Here is a 24,435-nt window from a genome sequence, read left to right on the forward strand (position 1 = left end):
GTCTGGATCAGGCCCAAAAAGGTGGGGGAGGAATTAGAGACTATGCTGAATTTAAAAGTGGGAGAGGTCAGTGGGAGAGTGTCACAGAGTGAGGCACATCTTGTCTTAAATGCTGTTGACAGGATAGCCCAGGGTTTCCCAAACTTGGGTCTCCAGCTGCTTTTTGGACTACAACCCCCATCATCCCTAGCTAACAGGACCAGCGGTCAGAGGTGATGGGAATTGTAATCCAAAAGCAGCTGGAGACCCAAGTTTGGGAAACCTTGATCTAGCCCAACCTAAGACCAGCCTGGCCACTAAGGGGAGTCTGTGCCATTTCCACTTACTCAGAATAGCAGGCAGGAAACATGCCCAACAGCAGGAGAGAGAGACCAGGCTTTCAGGTGTCTGGGAAAGCTGTTGGCTGCTCTTGGTGTGGACCTCCAGACTTCAAACATGCAGGTTTTGGTTCTCTGTGGCTGGTCCTGGACAGGTGGGGAGGGAGGTAATGGAGCTCTTCTATGTGGGACTGGCCAGCAGGTGGGAGACAGCTGTTTGCCCTGGCCCTCATCACTGGGTTCCCCTTTCTGCTTTGCAGATGACGGCTGGCTGCACAAGGCCGTGGTGATGGAGCAGCAGGTCCAGATCATTGAAGAGATCCAGCTCTTCCCTGCTGGGCAGCCTGTCCTCAAGCTGCTTCTGGACCCCGCCCAGGTAAGACACAGGGGCATCCTGGGAAACTCCTGCCAGCATCCTCATCAGAAGAGGGAAGCCATCTCCACAAGAGAAGGAAGTGGCCAGTCTAGGGATTGTGTGCCTTCCAGGAGGACTCAGCCCTGAGCTTCAAAGCGAGGGTTCCCTCCTCAGTGGCTGCTGTAGATCCAACCTTGCCTTGATCTGCATGGGCACCTGGGGTCTCTGGAGGGAAAGGTGTGCCATATCTTGCCTCCACTCCTTCCCAGAAACGTTGTTCGGTGCTAGCCTGGACTCAGGCAGATACTTCTGAACCAACAGGGACCCCCTTAGCTAGGCACAGAGGGCAGGACAAGGGCTGGTTTTGAGAGCTTCTGTTCCCTGGTGGCCAGCTGCTCTGCCCACAGGGGTCAGGTGCTGCATGACTGGCTTGTGGCCGCTGGAGACCCTCTGACAGGTGACCTACAGGGGGCACGGTGGGTGTGCTCTGTGGAACGAGCCTGACTTAGCTCCTCCTGTCCTCCCCGCAGGGCCTCCTTTACGCTGCCTCCTACACTGCGCTCGTCCAAGTGCCGCTCTCCAACTGCAGCATGTACCGGACCTGTGCCGAATGCATCCTGTCTCGGGACCCCTTCTGCATCTGGAGCGGAGGGGCCTGCATTCCGCTTCTCCCAGACCGCTCATGGCCCCATGCAGGGTGAGTGCTTCTTCCACCAGGCTTAAGTGGGGATGGCCATCTCCTTCCTCCCCCTCCCCCTCAACCCATGAGTGGCCTCTGCCCCCTCCCTCCTTGCCTCTCCCTTCACCATTGCTGCCTCCATCTCTCACCAGGCCCAGCGGGCTTCAGGACATCGAAGGGGCTGATGCCACTCAGCTTTGCCAGACGGGCAATGGGCAGCCCAGCCACTCAGCCACAGGTAAAGACCAAAGCTGGGGTGGGGGCTTTGAGAACTCTGGGAACAAAAGAGGGTCTCCTGGGCTCGGCTGCCTGGCAGCCTCCCTGTGGCACCCAGGGCCTGACTGGTGGGTGTCCCTTCTCTCCCGTCTGCAGAAGAGCCCCCGTGCCAGGCAGTGGTGATCTTGGGCTCCAGCGCTGTGCAGACGCTCCCTTGCCCGCAGCTCTCCAACCTGGCTTCTCGGCACTGGCTGCACAATGGGGTTGCCATCAACACCTCGGCTGTCCTGGTGCTTCCCAAAGGGGAGCTGGTGCTGATGGGCAGCCCGGCCCAGGCGGGACGCTATGACTGCTGGTCGCAGGAGGGTGGCTTCCGGCAGCTGATGGCCAGTTACTGCGTGCGGGTCGAGCCCACGCTGGGAGCCCGGATCGTGCCCCTCCAGAACCCCCTGGAGACCATCAGCACCTCCAGGAGCGTCTCAGCGGCAGCCGCAGGGAGTAGCATGTCAGCTCTGCTGGAGGGCAAGACCTACTGGACAGAGTTCTTGGTGATGTGCGTGGCCTTTGCCGTCACCGTGACGCTCCTGACCCTCTTTGTGCTGCACCGGCACCGCAACGCCGTGAAGACCTTCCTCAAGCAGGGCAAGTGCACCAGCGCCCATCCCAAGAAACCCTGCAAGATGGGGCTTCCCGCAGAGAACTTGCCCCTCAACGGGGCCCATACGCCCAGTGCCATCCTAGACCACAAGGGCTACCAGGCCCTCCACGACAGCCACGCGGCCAACACGCCTCTGCATGCCGCTCCGGCGGCGCAGCCCAGCGTGGCCTTCTTGGAGTCCGACCGACGCCCACTCAGCGTCCACGAAAGCGTCGTGGAGGTGTTGACTCCCACCCAGCGGCCGCGTGTGCGCCTCGGCTCCGAGATCCGGGACTCGGTCGTATGAGCCACATTGTTGCATCCACAGACCCTGCTGTGCTGAGCCTTCCGAGGAACCAGGAGCTCCTGGTGCCCCTGCCCAAACCAGAACTGCCCTACAGACTGTGAACGGACAGAAGAGGCCCTGCGGTGTTGGGCACTTGGGCCGCGTCCTCTCGCCCTGCGCTGGGGCACCTGTGTGTCTCTGCGCTGCCCTGGACTCCTTGCAGACAACGACCGGAACCTGCAGAGACCAGAGCGGGCACTCCTAAGCATTGAGGAGCAGGGGTGGCCTGCTCTCTGGCTGCTGCAAGGATGCTCAGCTGGGCAGAAGGGGAGACACTTTGGCCCGGGCTGTCGTCCTAGGTCAGAGGAGCCAGACCCAAGCCCCACTGGGCTGGGGCAGGACAAAAGACTGCAAGGAGGCTGCAGAAGGAGGCCCTGTCCTTGGCCTGCCCAGTTCCTGCACTTCCTTCCAAAGAGAGCACCCTCTGGGCCAAGGAGTGGCACCAGCGAGCTCTCTCAATGGGTGGGTGTGTTGTGTTGTGTGCATGGGGTGGAGTCTGGCTTCTCGTGAACTCTGTGGGGTTAGGGGGAGAACCTGTTGAATGTTTAGGGTGTTTGCTTGGTATGTGGCAGTGTGAGAGTGGGGCTCAGGTGCCATGTTGCGAGGGGGGAGCGACACATGCCCACCAAACACAGATACCAGCCTGCCCTTCTGACTCTTGCGCACTCTAGGTTTGGCTGTCACCCACTGTGAATTCTGCTGGGCTCCATCACAGAGCTGCCTCCTGCCCGGGCCAGGTATGTGGAAGGGCAGGCCCTGGCTTGGCCACTCGCAACAGCAGCCCCAGTGCACCCCCACGCTTCCCACAAGTGCACTTGCACAAGCCTTGTGTGTTGATTGTGTTTATTTTTACATAAAAGTTGATGTCTCCTTTGACAATGGCTTGAGCCTGACCTCTCTCGACGCTGCCCAGCCTTCTCACAGCAGCCAAGGCTCCCTGATCCCTGCCTCTCGATCCTCCCTGGCAGCTCTGGGGGCAGGGTGTGTGCTTTGGAGCCTCCAGGTCCCACCAACATCTCTGTGTGCCCCTTGAGCGCTGGGAGCTGTGGCATATACCTATGGGCAAAGCCTCAGCCTCTACCATCAGGGGAATCTGGGTAGAATGTCTGCTGCTGCTGCCCCTGTGGGCCACGCAGCAATCCTCCCCACCCCCACCCCCTGTCTCTTTCTGGCTGCATGACAAGAAGTGGTTCTGAATGGGGCAAGGATCAAAGGGTAGAAGGAAACAAGAGGCGGAAGGAGCAGCGGCCCTGTTGGAGGAGGCAGTAGAGGAGCTTGCTCCAGCAGCCTTTCCCACTCTTGTCATGAGGGGCCGATGCAGTCACTTCTCCTTCCACTCTGCCAACCTGGGCTTCGTCCTCTCTCCGCTGCAGGGGTAAACAAAAGCAGGCCAGGGGACTTATAGGTGCCAGGTCCTGAGTTTTATTAGTAGCAGTGTAGAAACAAGATCACAACAGGTTTTGTAAAAAGAGGGTGGAGATTTAAGGCTTTCAGAAACAGCCACCAGCCTCGGGATTGCAATTGCGCCCCCAACCCCCCAACCCCGCCAGCTCAAATAACTGGCCAGAAAATTCAGATCCAACACACCAACCCAACCTGCCAATATCACAAGTGGGCCAGCAGTGGGGACTGTACTTGTCTTTGCACCAACGGCTCTCCCGACAGCTGATCTCCAAGTGGGGAAGGTGAGAAGCTGGAAAGAGTTTGCAAAGGAGTGGGCAATCGTTAGGAGCTGCTGTCCGTTTCCCAGGGTGCAAAAGCCAGTCCAGGGCCCACAAAGAGACAGGCAGAGTTGGAGGCAGTCCCTGCTGCGGCAAAGGCACGGAGTCGGTGGGAATGTCAGTGTAGGTACAGCAGCGCCAGGGAATAATGATCGTCGTCGCCCAGGATAGAAACCTCCTTGGAGTGTGACTTCCCTGCTGCAGGTGAGAAGAGTCCTGTGCTCAGCACTCAGCCGGGGTCTTCCCTGTCCCAGGCTGCAGTGAAGCAAGAAGTCAGAGTACAGACCATGGCTCTCAGCATGCCTTGCTCCACATCCATCTCCTCAAGAACAGTAGTGTGGGGGATGAGGCTCAAAGACACCCCACCCTGTCAAGAGCCTGGTTGCTGTCTGGACCTAGAGCTTGGGTGGGGTTGCAAGGCAGGATCTTCCCCTTGGCACAGCTGTTCTCGGGTGGCTAGAAAGAGGTGGTTTGTTCCCTCTGTAGAGAGATGGAGGCATCTTCCAGCGGGAGGGAGAAGTAGGGAGGAATCAGAGCACAATTTTGAAGGAACTGGGAGAGAAAAGGGAAGAGGAGGAATAATGAGTTTGATTTTGCAAACTTGGGACCGCAGGAGCTCGTAGGCAGAATACTCCCAGGGCAGGCTCCTGAAGCATTCACACATGCACACACCCCTGGCTGTGAGCTAGCTGGTCAATCAGGGAGCAAGCCCAACCCCAAGTGAAGCAAGGGAAGGGCAGAAGGTACCTGGTGAAGTCTGGGGAGCGGGAAATTATGTGCTGGAACTCGGAAAGATTGATGGTCCCGTCTTTGTCGATATCGGACTCCTCCAAGATCTGGTGGAAACAAAGGAGCCTCGTGGGGCAAGAGCAGCAGCACTTCCCAGATTGGGCCGACCTTCCTCTTCACCCCACCCAGGGAGAGAGGTGAGAACTCGAACCCAGCTCCCCAGCAGCAGTAGCCCCACCTTGGCTGGTACTCACGTTCTGGATGAGCTGGTCCATCTCCATGGCACTCAGCCTGCTGTCCTCGCCTTCCCCCGTCAGGCAATTCACCAGGTTCTCCAAATCCTTCTTGTCAAGAGTTCCATCATCATCAAAATCTGGGGGTGCGGGAGGAGAACGGACCATTAGTTGGCACTCGCTGAGCTTGCCAAACTTGCCTGCTCCCAGGGGTCCTTTTATTTGGGAGGGGAGGCCTGCTTTGCTTCTAAGAAAGAAGCAGGCCACGTTCAGCAAATCTCTGAGGGGTATTCTAGATTTCTCCACTGCTCTGCTTTTGAGAAGGAACAAATGGATACTGTAAGGGACTGGGGGGGGGAGCAGCCCTGCCATGTAGGGCAGTCCAGGGGAACCTGTGGCCCTCAATATGTTTCTGGGTCATGACCCACTGGCCATGCTGGGATTCCAACCAAGTCTGAAAGAATATGGATTCTCATATATCCCTGGTGTGGGGTCAGAGGCAGAGACCACCTTCCTGCCTCCATGGCAATGGCCACCTAGGCATCCCCAGGCAGGAGCCTAAGAACAACCTGCTGCATCAGGCCAATGGCCCATCTTGTCCAGCATCCTGTTCTCACAGTGGCCAACCCGGTGCCCCAAACGGAAGCTCACAAGCAGGACCCAAGCACAAGAGCCCTCTCCCCTCCCCTCTTGTGGCTTCCAGATACTGGCATTCAGAAGCATTACTCTGCCTGACCGTGGAAACATAATATACCATAATAGCCTTAGTAGTGCTCCTTGGGGACTCAAAGGCCAGCCCAGGCTACTTCAAATTGAATTTGAAAATTGAATTGAAATTGAAATACTTTATTGTCACTTGTACAACTTGTATACAGTGAGATTACACAAGCACCCCCCACTCAGCTCTCTTAGTCTTAATTCCCCTCGTTTACTGACACACACACCAAACCCGAAGGTCAGTTGCCCTGTTGTTATCTTTTCATTCAGTAGCCTAACAGCCCACAGATAGAAGCTGTTTTTTACCCTGATGGTGCGACTAATCATGCTTCTATATCTTCTGCCTGAAGGCAGGAGATCAAGAAAGTGCCGGCCAGGGTGTGAATCATCCCTGAGAATTTTCCTCATTCTCCTGAGGCAACGTTCCTCCACAATGTCATCCAGTGGATTCACAGGACAGCCCATAATATCTTGTGCTGTATTCACCACCCTCTGTAGGTACTTCCTATCAGATGATGTCAAACCAGCATACCACACCGTGATGCAGTATGAAAGGACACTTTCTATTGTTGACCGGTAGAAGGAGATAATCAGATGTTGATTGACATTGTTCTTCTGCAAGACTCTGAGGAGATGGAGTCTCCGTTGGGCTTTCTTAACCACTTGGGTTGTATTTATTTCCCAAGTAAGGTCTTCACTGAGATAAACTCCTAGGAATTTAAAGGAAGAGACTCTCTCCACACAGCCCTCCCCGATGTACAGTGGGGCTAGTTCTCCTCTCTTCTTCTGAAAGTCCAACACCATCTCCTTTGTCTTGCTGATATTAAGGTGCAAGTTGTTCTCTAGGCACCATGTAGATATTTTTTGGACCTCCCCTCTATACACTGATTTGTCTCCACCTGTTATTAAACCCATTATGGTGGTGTCATCTGCAAACTTAATAATTGCAGTAGACAGGTCCGAAGGGTTTCCCGTTGCTCATCAAGTCCAGCAGTGCCCAGGCAAGGGAGATAAAAGCCACTTCCCAACTGACCCCTTCCTAATATGGGGTAAGCAAGGAGATATGCCACCTCCAGATGTAGAGAGGGTCCTTCACCCATGCCTGTTGGTAGCCATCAATCCTCAATTTTTTCTGATCCTTTGACTAAGCTGCTGGGAAGCCAGCGCCATCCTGTCTTGAGGCTATGAATCCCATAAGCTCCTTTTGCACACTGTGTGCCAATCCGTATCCCTGTGGAGCTCTTGCATTTCAGCTCTTTCAAAGAGAGTGCAGCTGCACTCTTGGCTCACAGAAAGTCTCCCAACAAAGTGCTTCTGCTTTCTCTCTTGCAGACTAAGCCCCAACCAGGCTGGAACTTACCAAAGATGCGGAAGGCGTAATGCGATTTGATCTCTGGCGTTGCAGAGTCGCTAAAGACGCTCAGCATGTCCAGAAAGTCCTCAAAGGACAGGCCGCCTTCCCTATCATCCGTGGTAGAGAAGACGTGGCAAATGCGGTGGCGGAAGGGGTTTGCCTGGAAGCACAAAGAGGGGAGGGGGGACTGTAAGGAGCTTCTTCCAGTGTGTTAACCAAAGCCAGTGCAGGTGGAAAGGAACAGAAGGCTAAACCCATACCAGCAAACTGGCCCTACAGATCGACCCATGGGAGGGATGGAGAAATGTGTTGGACCCTCCAAGTGATGCTGGATGCCCCCTGCCCCCAGTGATCATCTCCAGCCTACACAACCAATTATCAGAGATTAGATTTATTTGCAATACTTATATCCCCACTTTCATTATAAATGATTTCAGGACAGGTCCCAACAGTAAAAACTACATAAATCCAGTCAAAAATTCGGACAAAAATCTGCAGCTTACAGTATAGTACAAAGATCACTCCCCTCGTGCTCCCTCTTCACTATACAGGCCTAAATTCAAAAGACCTAGAGGAAGGCACCAGCTTACTGGAGGATGTGATTGTTCCACAACCAGGGTGCCACCACCGAGTAAGCCCTATCCTGAGTCCCAGCACCCAGGACCTTGTTTGGTGATGGTATCCCCAAGATGGCCATCCTGGCAGATCTCAAATCACAGGCTGGACAATACAGGGAGGGAGAAGACTGCCTTCAGAGGTGGGCTCTGGGCCCTTTAGGGCTCTACATATCAAAAACAAAACAATGAGTTGGGCTCACTAGCAAATAGATGGGATGTGCAGCCCAGCCACAGCTCTTGGATGCACCCAGCTGCAGTCTTCTGTACGGGTCACAGAACAATAAACATGTATCCTGTACAGACCTTGCCCAGGGCCTCTCCTGAGAGGCAAATAATGTTCCCTTCCTCTCCCAGCATACCCGCAGTTCAGGCAGCATCAATATCTTGCTCTTGGGGATCCTTGTGGTGAAAGCCTGATCCCGGTCCTCCTTGGGCAGCAGTTCACTGAATCGCTTGTGGGCCCTGGAAGAGAAGACAGCGGGCAATGCCAGCCAAGTTCCTTCCTCCCTGGACGGATGCCCTGCCCAGCTGGCGCCAGCTTTCCATCAGCCCTGCAGCACCAGCTCCTCCTCTCTTTGGGGTGGGGGGGTGGGAGGGTGTTTTCCCTGTGCTGCACTATGCCTGGCAGTGCCCTCCCCATCCCACTTATCTACCCACACTCAGCTTGGGGAATTCCCACTGTCATCACCACATCCCTCCAGGTGAAGCTGCAGGTGCCTCTGAACCCTTGAGCAAAGTCCGCCTGTCAACCCAGGGCTGAGGCCAGGGTGAGGGGACTGGACCTTGGCATTCCCAGGGGAGAGGGAGGGCCACGGCAGCTCAGTGATGGGACACCCAGTTCAACCCCTGCTGGTATCTCCAGCCCCTCCCTGTGCCAGTAGAAATGGCTTGGCTACCTTAAAATCATAGAACTGCAGAGTGGAGCAGGAAGGGACACCAAGGGTCATCTACTCCAACCCCCTGCAATGCTCTTGGGAGTCAGGCAAGCTTGCTCAGCTTGCTCAGCAATGGCAGGGTCGTTGGGAAGCCTGTCTCCCCACTGCTCACACCCAGGCACCCTAGAAAGAGCCTCACGAAGGAGGGGGGGAATATACTCACAGCAGGATCTCTTGCTTGGTCAAGAAGGTCAGCTCCTAGGAAAGCGGCACGAGGCGGAAAGGAGGGAGAGAAGGTTAGTCTGCTGGAGATGAGGGAGGGGTCCCATCATGCCTCCTTCACCAGTCTGCCCCGTGCCCTGGGGCTGCCCTCCAGACGTGGCTCCAGACTCCTCCTCCTCCCAGAAGCCTGCACCATCTATGGGCAACAGGAATGAGCTGGAGTCCCGTCACATCTGAAGGGAAGCCCCCTGGAGGGGGGCAAGTTGACGCCCACACACAACTACTGCCCCTCAGCTCCTCTCCCACCCCGCCAAGCGAGAAAGGTTTAGAGAGCCCAGCGAAGACGTCCATACGCCCCCCCCCCTCCTCGGACGAAGGCAGCCCAGCGAGCTGCACAGCGAAGGGACGAGGCGGGAGTGCGTACCTGGTATTCCCCCAGGAGGTCTCGGGGTAGGCGGCTGCCGGAGGCCCCCATGGCGACGACGGTACAACTTGAAGCAAACTCCGGGAACTTCCTTGTCTCCTCCTCCTCCTCCCCACTCCCCTCGACGGGACGTCACTGTCGCCAGGCAACCACTCCGTAGCCCCGCCCATTCCGAAAGGAGGCAGGCGGAGCCCGGCATGGCCCGTTGCGGGGGGTGGGGTGTCCCGGGATTCGTCGCTGCTGGGAGACTCCGAGGCATCCCCTCCTCCGCTCGCCGGCCGGCAGTTAGAACAGGATGAATGGAGGCCCCCTCTCCCACCGTTCCCTGCACCAGATAAGCTCCGGCGGTCGGAGCCGTCGAGGGAGAATCAGCAGCGATGGCATCCCGCGCTGTGGCCAAGCCGGTGATGGGCTTCCTTCCCCAGATTAGTCGACGCTGCTGCCAGTCCCGCCCGACGACCGCGACTAAGGAAGCGCCGCCCGGGACGCGGCCACGTAGCCCACCGGCAGTCCGACGTGAGCAGCACAGCGGCGGCAGGTGAGGAAGAAGAGAGAGGGATCCGGCCGGACTTCGTCTACGGGGCCCAGGAGAGGTAGGAGGCTAGGAGCGGGCCGGGCTGTGTTGCTTGTGGAGCAGCGGGGAGGCTGCAGTGTGTGCGCTGGGCGGCGTCCTCTCCTGGCAATGCTGCTGCGGATCCCCCAGACGGCAGCCCTCTGGACGCAAGCCGGAGCACGCCGGGCTTTTTCGCCAACAGAGGCTGGGGCTGGCGAGCCCCCCGTGCGTTAAGGAGCCCGAGGGGGACGCCATGGTCGAGGAGTGGAGGGCACCCACTGGCGCTGCCCGGACTCACAGCATGAGGAGCTCCCCCCATTTCTTTTGCTTTCAGGAAACGTACAGCCCAGCAGGGCCACAGAGCAGCAATGGGATGGGGAGTTTCATTCTTCACACTGACCCAGTAAGCATAACTGTCAACTTTTCCTTTTTCTTGCGAGGAATCCTATTTGGAATAAGGGAATTTCCCTTAAAAAAGGGAAAACGTTGATAGCTATACCCAGTAAGTCTGGCTTTGCCATCCTGGTGCCTCCATTTGTTTTTGACTACAACTCCCATCAGCCCCCAAACATCTGGAGGGTACCAGGTTGGCGTTGGCAAAGGAAGAGCTGGTGGTGCCAGCCTCAGACTGCTCTTCCACATATGTTTGGCCTCCCAGTCCAGAGCTGAGTTACCCAGCCGAACTGCAGGCACTGAAAGCAACCAAGAACAGCTCTCTGGGGCTTCATTGTGGCTCTCTCTAATGTTGGCTCTTCTGTCTTTCTTAGTTCTATTTCAGAGCAGCAGAGGAGCCTCTGGTTGCCTCCACCCTAACCATGGAGCTTGGCCCCACCAGCCATGAACCTCCGAGACCCCAGTCTCAGAAGGGCTCCGATCTCTCCCCTGCAGAGGTTTTTGCCTATGACGAGAGGGACTTTGTGCTGAGTGGAGTAGAGTGGCAGGAAAACAGAGGGAATCGTGGACCCCCTGGCCACACCATGTCCCGCTTTGACAGAGTTCTTCAGTCAGGCTGGAAGGACAGACAGAACCGGGGACTCTTCCGCTACTACTTGGAGGAGCTGCAGACTCGGATCCTGCCAGGGATGGTAGGATTTGTGGCCCAGCTGAACATCCAAAGGGGGTCAGAGAGAAGGAGACCCCAGGAGATCCAAAGCATCCAGCAGAGATTTGACCCCCAGCAGTTCAACTTCAGCAAGATCCGGCCTGAGGAGATTCTCTTTGGCATGTCCAGGGGCCAGACTTCCTCGAGGCCCTGCTTGGCAGGTGCTCAGATTCCGCCTGGCTCTGCCTTTGTCCTTGTAGTGATCAATATCAGCCCTTTAGAGTTTGGGCACATCCTTCTCATCCCTGATCCCACACTCTCATTGCCACAGATCCTCACCCCACAGGTCGTCTGCTTTGGCCTGGATGCTGTCCTCCTCAGTGGCCACCCTGGCTTCCGTGTGGGTTTCAACAGCCTTGGGGCCTTTGCCTCGGTCAACCACTTGCACCTGCATGGCTTTTACCTGAACTGGGAGCTGCTGGTTGAATCAGCCCCCTGTGAGCCTCTCCTGCCCGAAGCAAACTTCTATCTGCTGCAGGAGGTCCCAGTTCCCTGCTTCGTCTTCTATAGTGAAGGGCAGCAGTTAGAGAAGCTGGCAGAGCGTGTTTGCCAGGTCACCAACTATCTGGTAAAGAAGGAGATCGCTCACAACCTCTTCATAACCAGGGGTGCTAAACCAGAGGGGCCCGTCCACTCAGGAGCCCGACCTGGAATCCGGATCATAGTCTGGGCCAGGAAATCCTGTTTTGGTACCAAAGAAGAGTCTGCGTTCAATGTGGCTCTCTGCGAGCTGGCAGGGCACCTGCCCATCAAAACTGCCCATGATTTTGAGAGTCTCACAGAAGCACTGGCCATTCGCACCCTTCAGAAATGTCTCCTCCCAGACTCTCTGTTTTCCCAGCTCCAGTGTGAGCTGGTGGCCCTCCTCAAAGAGTGATGTCACAGGGATGGTTGTGCTTCTGGAAATTCTGCTAATGTGTGCCTGTTCAGTAAGGAGGGGAGAGAGACCTCGTTTACCCACAAATGCCATGGTAGGAGGACATGCAAAATTGCTGGTCAATAAAGCATAAATTCAACTGAATTCCCGCCTTTGTTCTTTTGACTCACAAGCTGTAACACAATATTTGCTTTCCTTAAAGCGCTTACACGGAATCAGACCATTTAGCTCAGTATTGTCCACCCCAGGAGTTGCCAACATAGCCAATTAAGGGAATCATAGTCCACATCTAGGTGGGCACCATGCTCGTTACCCCGATCTACAATGTCAGGTGTGAGCTCTCTTAAGGCATCAGGTAGGAATCTTTCCCAGCCCCACTGGGAGATGCTGCCTGGACTTGGACTACTGCTCTGCACTGTTTGAGTGCTAAACTGAATATGTGTGATCCCTAAGCATTCCCAGTTAGAGCCCCTGTCAGTGTAGACAATACTGAGCCAGATGGACCAAGGATCTAGTTTGGCACATCCTTAATTTGACAACTTCATATATAAACAAACTGTTGCAAAAAAGTAGGGTTGTAGACAATGCCATGCTACTGAAAGCCAGCGTGGGATAAGCATGAGCCTTGGGCACTGGTTGTAGAGATCTTGTCTTTAGAAAAATGCCCTAGTATTGCCTGAGCCACCCCTGAATAACAAGTCCTGCAGCTGTTGATGGTATTTATTTGCTCAGTACACCTTCAATTAAGAACATAAGAACCTACTGAATCAGGCCAATGGCCCATCTAATCTAACATCCTAGCTGAACATTCACACTCCGAAGAAGTGTGCACGCACACGAAAGCTCATACCAAGAACTAACTTAGTTGGTCTTTAAGGTGCTACTGGAAGGAATTTTTTTGTTTTGACTATGGCAGACCAACACGGCTACCTATCTGTAACTGAATCCTAGCTGAACATCTGTCTGTGAGAAGCTGGCAAGTAGGATTTAATCACAAGAACAGCACAATCCTTTCTTGTTGCTTTCAGAAACTGGTAGTCAGAAGCATTGCTTCCTCTGACTGTGAAGGCAGGGAAAAGCCATCGTGGCTAGTAGCCATTAATGGTCCTTTCCGTGAAGAAGAGTTTTGGATAACTCTAAAACTTGCACACTTTGGCATGATAGAGGTGATTTCGGCTTCCTTCAGGGCCACCTTTTTATTTTACATCTATCTATTTAATGACGCTTTTTTTAAAACAAGGTCAAGTAATGTCCAGATAAACACAAGGAAAGAAGAGAGGAGAGAGGCTGCCCATTGGCTTTCTAATGCTGTCACAGGCAGCGAGGACTCTAAACCGGGATCTCCGAGACCGGATATCCGCTTCCATATTCTCTCTCTCTCTCCCCCCCCCCACCGCCATGTCAGGGAAGAGACGTCCAATAGGAATGAGCAAATCCGAGAAGCGCGGCTTGATGGTCCATGTACGGTAAATCGAATCACAACGCGGGCCAACGGCGAGCGAGATCCTGCCTCACGTCACAAAGAGCAGGTCGCCAGGCGATGACGAAATGCGGAAGCGGAGTGGGAAGGAAGCGGCGCTCAGTCCTTCGAACCGCCCTTTATGGTTGTGGCGCTTCGGCCCCGCCCCTTCGTCCGCGTCCGCCCGAGGGGGCGGGGCCCGCTGTCGGCATGGTGACAGCGTCAGGGCCCGAGGCAGCCCGAGGCCCAGGCGCCGCCGCCGCCGCCTCGGGGGAAGCCGCGGGGCCGGTAAGGAGCCGCCAGGAGGAATGAGTGGCGGTGGGGCAAAAGAGCCCGCAGCCCTGGGGTCTCCCCGGCCCGGGAAGCCTCGAAGGTGCCCCGCCGACCCCTCTCCCGCCCCCGGTGACTTCTCTTGTCCCTGCGGAAGGGGGCCGTCGAGGACCTTCCTCCTCGCAGGGTGAACCTGAGGCCGCTTTAGTGCTGTCCTACACGCCGAGTCAGTGTGTGGATGTGAACCGGTCAGACCCCAAAGCAACCCCGGCCAGCCTGGCGCCTCGGAGCCCAGAACCGCAGCCAGTACCACTAGAGGTCCTCGCAGGCCCAAACACCTGGAGGGCGGCGCCAGGCTGGCTAAGGCTGCCAAAGATGGGGTCGCTGGTACCCTGCAGGTGTAGCTGGGCACAGCTCCCACTCAACCACCCCTCCTGGCTCTTGGCTTACCTGCCGCCTGCTGGCATTTGTCGAGCAACATCTAGAGGGCTACAGAAGGTCCCCTGCCCCTCCTCTCCCCACGATCCGCTTCCCCAGAGCTTCTCTCTGTGGCACACCACCCTTCCCTGTTTGCAGACATGCAGGTCACTTGCGTATGGGTTCCTCTCCTGGAGGCTGTCTTCCCCTATCTGGTGCCCTACAGACTGTGTTATGACTTCCATAATCCCTGACCATTGACCATACTGGTTGGGGCTGATGGGAGTTGTCATCCAATACATTTTGGAGGGTGGCCAGTTGCGGAAGACTGCCTTAATGCCTTCCTTCTCTCCCCCCTCCCCCCAGGCCTTTGCAAGGAGAGCAAGCTGTGCTGAAATTGGAAGCGCAGAGTTGGCTACAGAAATATTTTAATTCTTTGGTTGTATTCTTTTGGTTTAGTTACTATCATTTACTTTTAAGATGAATATTGTAAACAACCCTGTGATCCTGACAGCTTAGAAATATAGTAAATAAACAATGAATAATATACTAGTACAGTAGTGCTCAATCCATGCTTAATATTGCTAAGGCCAGCACAAGTTTGTGCCACTCCCTGCCACACTTTGCTGTAGGGTCTGGCTATCCAACCTCTCCAAGCTGCCCTCTCCCTGTCCCCTTCTTGTTCAATGTCTCTGGATGTCCCAGTCTTCAGGCAGGGCACCTCCTTTGTCTTTGGCTGCTAAACTGCATAATCCAAGCCCCTCCAGTAATTTGTGGGATATGTGCTCTGCTGGTAAACTGAATCAACTGCAAGTAAAATGTGGATTTAGAAATGCTTCAGTTTTAGAATCTGGAGAGTTACTGCCAGTCAGAGCAGGTATTAATATGAAAGTGGACCTGCCATTCTGATTCATTATGAGGCATTTTGGCTGGAAGTTTTAGAGGAAGGGAGGATGTCCTAGGTGGCTGAAGAGGCTTGGAAGAAACCCACAAAGATGGTGCTACCATTTTAAAATTTACCTATACCCCACATTCAGGAACATCCCTGGGCAGCTTACAAATAATTAACATTCCAGTAAAACAAAAGCATTAAAATACCACAATACAAAGGAGCATTATAAAGAAGACAAGTTTGCTTTGGATTATCAGTAGCTAGTAAGAAATGTCAGAGTGGCAGGATCTGCTGACAACCCTTTCTTCCCTGTGCTCTTTTGCAAGAGTGCCTGAGAGAATGAAGATCAATACAGACGAAAGCAGTGAGTCTGAGAATGAAACTGATGAAGACGAAGATGAGGATGATGAAGGGGGCCTTTCAGATGAGTCTGCCAATGAATGCCTTAAGAGGCTGGATGCAGAAAACAAGGACAAGCAGCGAACCCAGGGCCAAGGGCACAAAGGCACTAAGCCACCAGGGCAGAAGAGTGACCAGCCGGGTGTCTCCCTGATCGATTTGGAGGAGCAACTGGCAGAAGAATGTGAGCTGGAAGAGGCAAGGAGGAGGAAGAAGAAGAAACACAGGTGGGTCACTTCTGGGTTTCCCCCTTGGACCCCCTTGTGAATCTCTTCGGGGCAAGCTATGCAGTTTCCATTCGCACTTAGGAGTGCAGACACCGCCCCTGTTGGAACCCCTGTTCTCTACTTTGGCCCCCCAAGTCATTGTGTTCTGTGCCCCAAGGCCACAGGGGTCAAGGTCTGGTGGGTTGGCCCCATGTTTCCATAGGCATTTCCCCTCCCAGCAGCCGCTGCTTGTCAGCTCAAAGGTTTGCTCTCCCCAGCCGCTGAGCCACTGTTCCATCTCAATTCCAGGCTGCTGTCCATCAACCTCGCCAGCTGCAAATATGAGAGTGGTAAGTTAGGGTTGCTTCTTGGTGGCTTCCTCCTGTACCCTGAGAGCATCATCACATGGGCCCTGGTTATTGCTTGGTCTCCTGGATTGGCTTTATGCCACTCACAGGGGAAGGAGCCAACAGCAGTCAGGGTGACTCCAGGCAGCTTCTGAATTGGTTGGGAATGGGAACCTGTGAGGCACCTTCATTAGGATAGAAGTTCCCAGGGTCACTTTTGTTTTGGAGGGTTGCTTCCCCCCCCCCCACCTCTCACCAGAGGGGTGACTCCTTCTGCTCAGATGGTTGCTGCACTCCCGCTGCCCCCGGCAAGATCCAGAGGGGTTCCAGTGCCTCTTGGATCCATGTGGCCCTCTTTCTTTTGCTGCAGTTAGGCGTGCTGCTCGACGCTGTGGTTTGAAAGAAGTGGGGGAGGACGAAGAGTGGACCGTTTGCTGGACTGACTGCTCAGTTTCCCTGGAGCGTGTCATGGAAATGAAGAGGTTTCAGGTAGCTGGAGCAGAGCCAGAGGGGAGGGAGCTGTGGCTGGCAGGCAGGTTGGAGTCAGGAAGGGAGATAGCTAGTCTCTGACATGTCACAGCACTTTTGATCTCTTATGCTGCCTCAGGCAGTTCTGGGACTTGAGTGGCTTGTGCTCCTCTGCTGGGGGAAGCCCCTGGTGTCAATCAACACATTTGTCCATGGGCATAGCCAGGATGTTCGTCAGTGGGAGCAGAACTTCAGTTGGCTATTGGTTTTTATTGATTTGGGGGGGGGGGCTGCCCATGCATCTGTCTGATTAAGCCTTGGCTCTTCCATGGCTTTGCCACTACCAGGAGGGCATTCCTGTGTGCACTCCACTGCCTTGCTCTGATCCAAATTATCACAAGGAGAGGGTGGTGGGCAAGGTCTGGCTGCAACCCCTCCTAGACAGACTCTGCTTAGCCACAAATTAGACTACCAATGGCAAAGCATTGTTAGATGGGCTCTCTTTACTTGGAACCTTTGCTTGGTGCAGAATACAGCAGCTAGATTGTCGACACTTATGTTGTGAACTGCCCTGAAATTTTCAGATGGAAGGAGGCATATAGATTTAATAAATACATAAAAATAAACCAACCACTTGCAAAATACCCTGCCATCTGCATCTGCTGCACTGGTTCCTGTTTATTTCTTAGTTCAATTCAAGGTGTTGGTTTTTATGATTGGTTGTACTCAGTTTTAATATGGAAGCTTTCTAGGGAATCCTACAAGAAAATTCCCCAGGCAGTTTCTACATTAAAATGGATATTGGAAGGTGGCATAAAAAATACCCTAAATAAACAGCAACACTCCTTTCCAGAGATGCTGGTGATTCTCTTTCCCTGTCCCTGCTCTATTTTCAGAAAATCAACCACTTCCCAGGCATGGCAGAGATCTGCCGCAAGGACCTGCTTGCCCGCAACCTCAACCGCATGCTTAAGCTCTTTCCCAAGGAGTACAGCATCTTCCCACGCACCTGGTGCCTGCCAGCTGAGTGAGTGAAGGGACTGATCCAAGTGGTGATGCTGGGGGAAGGGCAAGCAGTGGGCCACTGTTGGGGACACACACACATACCCTCATTCAGATGAACAATTCCTGCCACTGGCTTGAGAGAGGGCACCCTTTGTGGAATCTTCCATATGCCAGCTTCTGTGTTGTCCCTTTATAGCTATGGGGACTTCCAAGCCTATGGGCGCATGAGAAAGAACAGGACTTACATCTGCAAGCCAGATAGCGGCTGCCAAGGACGGGGCATCTTCATCACACGCAATCCCAAGGAGATCAAGCACGGCGAGCACATGATCTGCCAGCAGTACATTGCCAAGGTGGGCCTGGTGGACACCAAGAGAGAATGGCCTCCCTTTGCCTAAATGCACAGCTCCTGCCCTCTTAGCCTGGCTGGCCTCACCTGGGGATATTTGGTGCAAGACTCCTGAGCTTACTGGCTGTCTGCCCCTGACCACCAATCACAGACCCACCCCTCTCTCTGCAGCCCTTCCTCATTGATGGCTTCAAGTTTGACATGCGCATCTATGTCCTGGTCACCTCCTGCGACCCACTGAAGATCTTTGTCTATGAGGAGGGGCTGGCCCGCTTTGCCACCATGAGGTACATCGAGCCCAGCAGCAGCAACCTGGTAAAGAAGGGATGTTTCCCAGGAACTGGCATTTGCTTTGTAGAATAATAAGCTGTTGTGGTACCTGATGTGATTTCTGGGAGCTCTCCAAGAGGGGGTGGATGGATGTAGTGTCCCTGTGGCACTTTGCAAGTGAAAGATCAACCCAGATCCATTCAATGGAGTCTTGCTTGAGAGATGCTGTCAGGAAAATGAACTGCCTTCCTTGAATCCCATGACAGGCAGCACTGAGGCATGGGGGCAAGAGGGTTCTGGCGCTGCTCAGGCAGGACTGATGAATGCTGTTGGTCCAGGGAACCTAGGCAGGAGGGGAACGGGCCTCCAGGTGTGGACAGTAAACCCTCCCACTGTCTCTCTTGCAGGAAGACATATGTATGCACCTGACCAACTACGCCATCAACAAGCATAACGAGAACTTTGTGCGTGATGACAATACAGGCAGCAAGAGGTATTTTCCTTGCCAAGCCCCCTGCAGGAGCAGAGCTGGGCTTTCTGCTTGGGGGAAGCTGCCTTCTGCTAAAGTGACTGCTTAGATGGGCAGAGGCAGCTGGAAGCAATGCAAGTTGGAAGGACAGTGCAGGGTGGGGGACAATGCACGGGTTCAGGTTTCCGCTTAGCCAAAAACTTATCCAAGGTCACTCAGGCCATCAGTATTATGGAGGAGGGGAAGAGAGGACACATTTTATATGGAGAAGATCCCATGTTCAATCTCTGGTAGCATCTCCAACTAAAAAACATGGCTGAAGGTGGGAAGGGTCTTAATGCTTGTTTGGAAATATGCCCTGCTGAAAGGGGATTGTCCTGGTTGTCCTGCTGAGCCCCTTTCTTTGTGGATGTGGGGATCAGGGTTTGGGGTTTGGCCATCCTCAGGAGCAGAGTCTGGCCTTGACATCCCTGCAGCCCATTTTCATCCCCATAGGAAGCTGTCCACGCTGAACAGCTGGATGCGGGAGCACAGCTATGACACAGCCGAGCTGTGGCGGGACATTGAGGACATCATCATCAAGACCCTCATTGCTGCCCACCCAGTGCTGAAGCACAATTACCGCACCTGCTTCCCCAACCACATATCGGGCTGCGCTTGCTTCGAGATCCTGGGTTTCGACATCCTCCTGGACAGGAAGCTCAAGCCTTGGCTCCTGGAGGTACGTGGGGTGCTGTTGTCCTTCTGAAGCAGAATTCCCAATGGGAGCATGCACTGCTTCTTTGCAGCAAGACCCTTCCATCTCTGCAATTCTATGATTTTGAACACTCTTTTGTTCTTGATCCCAACGAAGTCTGGGAAGAATCTCAGCCTCTTCCTTGATAGTCCCTTTTCCCTGATTCAGCTAGTCTCCATCACTCAGTGGTAGATGGTAGATGTAAGCAGGTCCCAGGTTCAGCCCAAGTAGGGTTGAGAGAGAGACTCCTGCCTGAAACTGCCTGGGAGAGCTGCTGCCAGTCAGTGTAGACAGTATCGAGTTAGATGGACCAAGGGTCTAACTCGGTATAAGGCAGCTTCCTTTGTTCCTATGTCTACTCTTTTGTATCTTGAAAGAAGCAGGAAAGATGTCTACAAATACCTTGGAAGTCAGAGGTGAGGTGGGGTGGGTATCTTCAGACAATAGTAACACAAACAGGCACATGAGACTGAGTCGGGATGCTTCCAGATCTGATTTAAAATTGTCAGTCCTGATTGGCTGCAAATATCAAACTTCTCCCCACACCCTCCAAGGTATGCCAGCCTGTCGTTCATTCCCAGTCCAACCACTTCAGGCTCTTGGGGAACATTTTCCATCTCCCTGAAGCACCCACTGTAATCCTGACTGCTGCAGTGTCTTGCTACCCCCTACCTGACTAGCTGCAACTGTATACAAAAAACTGCAAACTATTTCTTGGAAAAAACTAAGCATCAGAATAGATGCCTCTATCCTAGAAGGAGTGGAGGTCCTGAAGTCTCATGGGTCAAACCAGATCCCAGAGTGGCCATCTTGTAAGGAAGCTGCATGTAAAACCCAGGCCCTTCCCCATTGCTCTTTCCCCTCCAGGTCAACCACTCCCCCAGCTTCACCACTGACTCCCGCCTGGACCGTGAAGTGAAGGATGCCCTGCTCTGCGATGCCATCAATCTTATCAACCTGCGTGCTTGTGACAAGAAGAAGGTGCTAGAAGAGGACAAGCGGCGGGTGAAGGAGCGCCTCCTCCAAGCCCACCAGCCGCCCCGAGAAGCCAGGTAACCCTGGGAGGGGCCCAGCCTGACTGTGGCTGTACTAAGTGCCTCCCTTGCCCTGGCCATGCTGCCTCCTTCTCCCCCAGAAACAGCTTTTCCTGGCTTTGCCTTCAGAGATGCCCAATACCCAGTCCCTGCAGCCTTGTCAGGTTGCACGTTAGCCTCCAACCACCACGAGGGAGGGGAGAAAATGGAGCAAGGAGCCAATCAGATGGGTTTGCCTTTATTTCTATGGTCCTGTAATGGGCCATGTGGCAGTGCAGGAGTCCTGGATCCTGGCATGTGGGTCATTGGTTGCCTTGGCCGAAACTGTGCAACACCCCATGCAGACAAGGTGGGGGAGCAGGGGGAAGAGAGGGAGGAAAGTGGCTTGGGTACCAGTGACAGGGGAGGCCAAGGGGGACTCGGAGGACAGCAGTGCCCATTAGTCTCTCCCTCCCCGGCAGAACCTAGGATTTCTCTGCTGCCGGGGCCCCAGCCTGAACTCTCTCCATCTGCAGGCGGGAGCAGTTGGAGAGCAGTCAGGCCGCCTGGTTGGCCCAGGCCGAGAAGTACGAGAGCAGCCACCTGGGTGGCTACCGAAAGATCTTCCCATCACGGGGCACAGAGAAGTACAACCCCTTCTTCAAGCACAGTGGATCCCTCTTCCAAGAGACTGTGGCCTCCAAGGCCAGGGAAGAGTGTGCCAGGTAGGGCAAGGGGAAGCCATTCCTCACAGGGCAGGCTGAGCCAGGCCTAGTCCTTGCATGTACACACACATGGACATGCAAAAGGATGACACACCCACACACAATGTCTTGTGTCTTCTGTCAGGCAACAGCTGGAGGAGATTCGCCAGAAGCAGGAGCAGAGGGAGAGTACAGCTGCGAAGAAGAAGAGGGATGTGAAGGAGAACTTGCAGGGGGAGTCAGCAGGGGAGAAGGGGAAGGGCAAGCCAGCCCTAACTCGCATAGCCTACAGCCACAGCAAGACCTGGAACCCAAAGGTAGCTCATGGGGGAGTGAGGAGCAGCTCTTGAGTCCCTCCCTCTTCTAACACCAGGGAGGAGGAAGGACTTTCAAGGCCAGCTGCTGCACCTAGAGATGGAACTATTCTACTTTAGGAGCCTGGTGAATGTTTCTTTTTTTTTAACTTGCATGGTTTAAATCTTCTGCCTGCCCCAGGGAAAAGTGAGAGATCCCATAGTCCCACCCCAGCCTCCCTGCTCCTTTCCATAGCTATTGCCCTCATATATTCAGCCATAAATGCAAGTAGCCTCTTATTGCTGGAACTGAGTTTGCAGTTCTGAGGGAGCCAGTGGCTTTCCACATGCAGTGCAATTGCAGAAGGGTCATTTTTTGCCTTTGGGCAACCTGGAGCTTGAAAGAGCCTGAGTCCCGCCAGACCTGGCGATAAGGGCGGGCCTTGAGCTTTGTCTGGCATGGCTGCAGAGGAGCTGGCCAGAGGGCTCTGTGGGATACAAGCTGCAGGGCAAAACAAGACCTGGGGGCTAAAGCTGGAACACAGCGTCCTCAATCTTGGCCTTACCGAATTAGATCTGGTTTTGCTTCTTATGTGGAGAAGCAGGTGTGTTGTTTTGTTTTCTGTAAGCTGCTTGGTGAGCTATTGAGGATCTAAATATCTAAAATGAGCCCAGCTCCTCTTCTCAAGTCTGACCCAGGCTGCCTTTTCCCCTAGATATCCTCCATACCATATGACAGCATGACCCCCCAGGCCATTGTGGAGGAAGAGGAAGTGGAGAGGGTCAAAGCCCTCCTACGGAGGGAGAACCTCATCCGAGGGCTGGGCATCGTCGACCAGCTGACACGCCTGCTCCGCAACACGGAACCCAAGCCTGTGGAGGTCCAGAGGCCACACATTAACATCTCAGAAAGCCAGGTATGCAGGTGCTGTTTCCAGACCCCAAAACACACACTGGGTGGAAAGTCTTGGAGGAGATCTCTCTCCAGCAAAGGAGGAGGGTTGGAACAAACATTGTTCCCTGCCTTTGGAGGGAGCTGGGTTCCTGCTCCTGCCTTGCAATCAGCCTGCCTTGCTCTCCGGCTTTGTTCTCTGCCTGCAAACCAGAAATCCTTCTGACTAGTCTGAAAGGGCCAACTGTTGTGCCTTACCAAGGCTACGAAAATGTTTAATGGCTGGTTTGGGGAAACATGACCAATGGGGAGTGGATGCCTGCCATTCCCTTTGGATGTGCTATGTGGGTCTTTGTAAAAAAGTGGTCAGTGTGGGAGGGGACACCTCAAAACCTGACAACAGCCACAGGTGACTCCTGTAGGGTCCCCTTTCCAAGCCTCACCCTGCTGCTTTTTTCTTTCAGCCTCACTTTCTCCAGGATATGTTTAATAACCGAGAGCCACAGAATCTGATGACCCTCGTCCCCCTCTCCCTCCTAGGGGGCTCCGTCCAGGAGCTGGGGCAGCAGATCATGCAGCAGCAGCCCACAGCCCGTGTCCAACTTCTGGGAAACCAAGGCTTCATCCCAACCATTTTGGGTGCCCTGTCGGGTTTGGGCTCGTCTTCCCATGAGTCCTATTCCACACACTTCAAGCCGCAGCTCCACATCCAGCCCCCCAAGAACATGAGCTGGTTGGGTGCGGCCATGGTGGGCGAGCCGGGTTCTCTGGCCCGGATGCTGAAGGCTGGAGGGCGCCGGTTTGGCAGCGCCAAGAACAAGCTGGACGTTGGTGAGTATTGTGGGTGAGAGCCTTGTGGTCCTCTGGTGCTGCCCCAGTTGCTCCACGACCACTGCCAGCAGCAGCAGGAGGGTTGAGACACCAGGAAATGTAACCTTTCCCTGTCTGCGTGCTCAGGAACCCCAAGACTCGGGAACAGGGGCAACATGAGGGCCACAGCCTGCAGTGGAGACAGGGCAAGCAAGTATCTTGGCAGGTGTGTCCAGCAGTGGTTCCAAGGGGCAGCCAGACCACTGAGGAGCAGGGAGCACAGGCGGTCTTCTTCAGCACCACCACCTCCTCCTCCCTCCCCCAGCATGTTGCTTGCCCTACAGGCATGGAGCCCGGCCACCCATGCCTCTCTCCTTCTCCTCTTTCAGGCAGCCCTGCAAGCAAGCGGCCCCTGTACATGAGCTCCGGTTCCCTGAACTGCCTGTCACACGGTGGCAAAGCTACCAGCCACATGTACAGCAGCTTTCCCTTCCCCTCTGCGGCAGCTCCGCTAAACCGCACTGACCTGCGTGGACTGGCCATCAATTCTGCGTCTGCTCCACTCATCCGGCGCACCAGCCCACACCGCTCCAGCAACATGGCCACTCTGCATCTCAACCAGCCCAGGTAGCCTCCTCATCCTAGGTCCGCTCAGGCAGCAGCAGGATGGACCCTGCTAAGAAGGTCCTCCAGCCAAACTTCCTCATGATCTCCTTGTCTTTCTCCTCCCCCAGGAAAGGCACTTGACTTGACCTCTTGGCGGAACAGCAATCCAGGAGCCAGAAGAGCTGGGGGACTTTGCTGCTGCGGCCTGTGCCAAGAGGGGCAGTAGAGGAAGTGAAGCCCCTGCCCTGTGGAGGCAGTGGCAGCAGCAGCAGCAGTGGCCTGGTGCCATGGCCCTGGGCACAACACATCCACCCCAGCCAGGCAGTTGTCCATGAGCCCCTTGCCAACCTACTCCTCCATGCCAAATTCATTTCCCCCTTTCCCCACTCCAAAGCAGCAGCAACAAATTCTAATAACAGTATTAGACATCTTTGGCCGTGCCCCCACTTCCTCCATGCCAACTCCCCTGCCGCCAATGCCAGTCAGCCTGCCAAAGGCCAGGTCCCAATCCTGAAGAGCACTATGGGCTGGGAACGGAGTTTCTTTTGTAACCGACTTTGTATTAAAGTTTTATACGGTTATACAATCTGGGGTCTCTCTCTCTCCTTTGACTCACAAAGCACAGCATCTTGTTCTCCCAGCAGCCACCGTCTTTGCTGGGAGCAGGAACAGGGACTTCCTTACCCCCAAAAAAGTTTTTATCCCTCTCTCATAGCACTAGAGCTTGCAGACACCCAATGAAGCTGAATGTTGGAAGATAAAAGGGTGTCAAGCACACAGTGCAGAGTTAAAACTATGGCACTCCCTCCCGCAGGAAGCACTGATGGCCACTGAATTTGATGGCTTTAAAAGAGGA

General features: G+C 54.5%; 4 protein-coding genes across 18 annotated transcripts in view; 3 read left to right on the forward strand and 1 right to left on the reverse strand.

The window, feature by feature from the left end:
* The window catches only part of SEMA4B (semaphorin 4B), a 39,916-nt gene extending 36,487 nt beyond the window's left edge, over positions 1 to 3,429 (forward strand). For all 7 annotated transcript variants that reach the window (XM_077919120.1, XM_077919122.1, XM_028705500.2 and 4 more), the window contains 4 exons: positions 578 to 693; positions 1,203 to 1,369; positions 1,504 to 1,589; positions 1,724 to 3,429. In XM_077919120.1, coding sequence (XP_077775246.1) covers positions 578 to 693; positions 1,203 to 1,369; positions 1,504 to 1,589; positions 1,724 to 2,511 — 1,157 coding nt within the window. In that variant the 3' untranslated portion in view covers positions 2,512 to 3,429. The remainder of the gene's footprint in view (positions 1 to 577; positions 694 to 1,202; positions 1,370 to 1,503; positions 1,590 to 1,723) is intronic.
* A 520-nt stretch (positions 3,430 to 3,949) lies between these two features.
* CIB1 (calcium and integrin binding 1) lies at positions 3,950 to 9,609 on the reverse strand. The gene is made up of 7 exons (XM_028705507.2): positions 9,443 to 9,609; positions 9,020 to 9,054; positions 8,281 to 8,383; positions 7,311 to 7,464; positions 5,255 to 5,373; positions 5,019 to 5,107; positions 3,950 to 4,823 (listed from the first exon to the last, which is right to left on the reverse strand). Exons 1-7 carry the CDS (start codon positions 9,491 to 9,493, stop codon positions 4,802 to 4,804), a joined length of 573 nt encoding a protein of 190 aa, XP_028561340.1. The 5' UTR covers positions 9,494 to 9,609; the 3' UTR covers positions 3,950 to 4,801.
* Positions 9,610 to 9,633: 24 nt separating this feature from the next.
* GDPGP1 (GDP-D-glucose phosphorylase 1) lies at positions 9,634 to 12,118 on the forward strand. Of its 3 annotated transcripts, XM_028705504.2 has the most exons (3): positions 9,634 to 10,035; positions 10,330 to 10,398; positions 10,763 to 12,118. In XM_028705504.2, the coding sequence occupies exons 2-3, from the start codon at positions 10,369 to 10,371 to the stop codon at positions 11,972 to 11,974; spliced, it is 1,242 nt and encodes a 413-aa protein (XP_028561337.2). In that variant the 5' UTR covers positions 9,634 to 10,035; positions 10,330 to 10,368; the 3' UTR covers positions 11,975 to 12,118. The 3 variants fall into 3 exon arrangements, with proteins under 3 accessions (XP_028561337.2, XP_028561339.2, XP_028561338.2); XM_028705506.2 differs by lacking the exon at positions 10,330 to 10,398 and having other exon boundaries at positions 9,636 to 9,980; XM_028705505.2 differs by lacking the exon at positions 10,330 to 10,398 and having other exon boundaries at positions 9,637 to 10,035.
* Positions 12,119 to 12,974: 856 nt separating this feature from the next.
* On the forward strand, positions 12,975 to 24,165 carry TTLL13 (tubulin tyrosine ligase like 13). Of its 7 annotated transcripts, none has more exons than XM_028705653.2 (16): positions 12,975 to 13,140; positions 15,339 to 15,638; positions 15,927 to 15,967; positions 16,335 to 16,453; positions 17,329 to 17,459; positions 17,634 to 17,790; positions 17,958 to 18,101; positions 18,464 to 18,549; positions 19,021 to 19,246; positions 20,129 to 20,313; positions 20,811 to 20,999; positions 21,124 to 21,295; positions 21,988 to 22,188; positions 22,628 to 22,994; positions 23,363 to 23,600; positions 23,708 to 24,165. In XM_028705653.2, exons 2-16 carry the CDS (start codon positions 15,352 to 15,354, stop codon positions 23,718 to 23,720), a joined length of 2,556 nt encoding a protein of 851 aa, XP_028561486.1. In that variant the 5' UTR covers positions 12,975 to 13,140; positions 15,339 to 15,351; the 3' UTR covers positions 23,721 to 24,165. The 7 variants fall into 7 exon arrangements, with proteins under 7 accessions (XP_028561486.1, XP_028561488.1, XP_077775250.1 ...); XM_028705651.2 differs by lacking the exon at positions 12,975 to 13,140 and adding an exon at positions 13,352 to 13,440; XM_028705654.2 differs by lacking the exon at positions 12,975 to 13,140 and adding an exon at positions 13,415 to 13,435.
* Positions 24,166 to 24,435: the final 270 nt, after the last annotated feature.

The sequence above is a fragment of the Podarcis muralis genome, chromosome 14 (genome assembly GCF_964188315.1).
Source record: "Podarcis muralis chromosome 14, rPodMur119.hap1.1, whole genome shotgun sequence".
NCBI classification, from domain to species: domain Eukaryota; kingdom Metazoa; phylum Chordata; class Lepidosauria; order Squamata; family Lacertidae; genus Podarcis; species Podarcis muralis.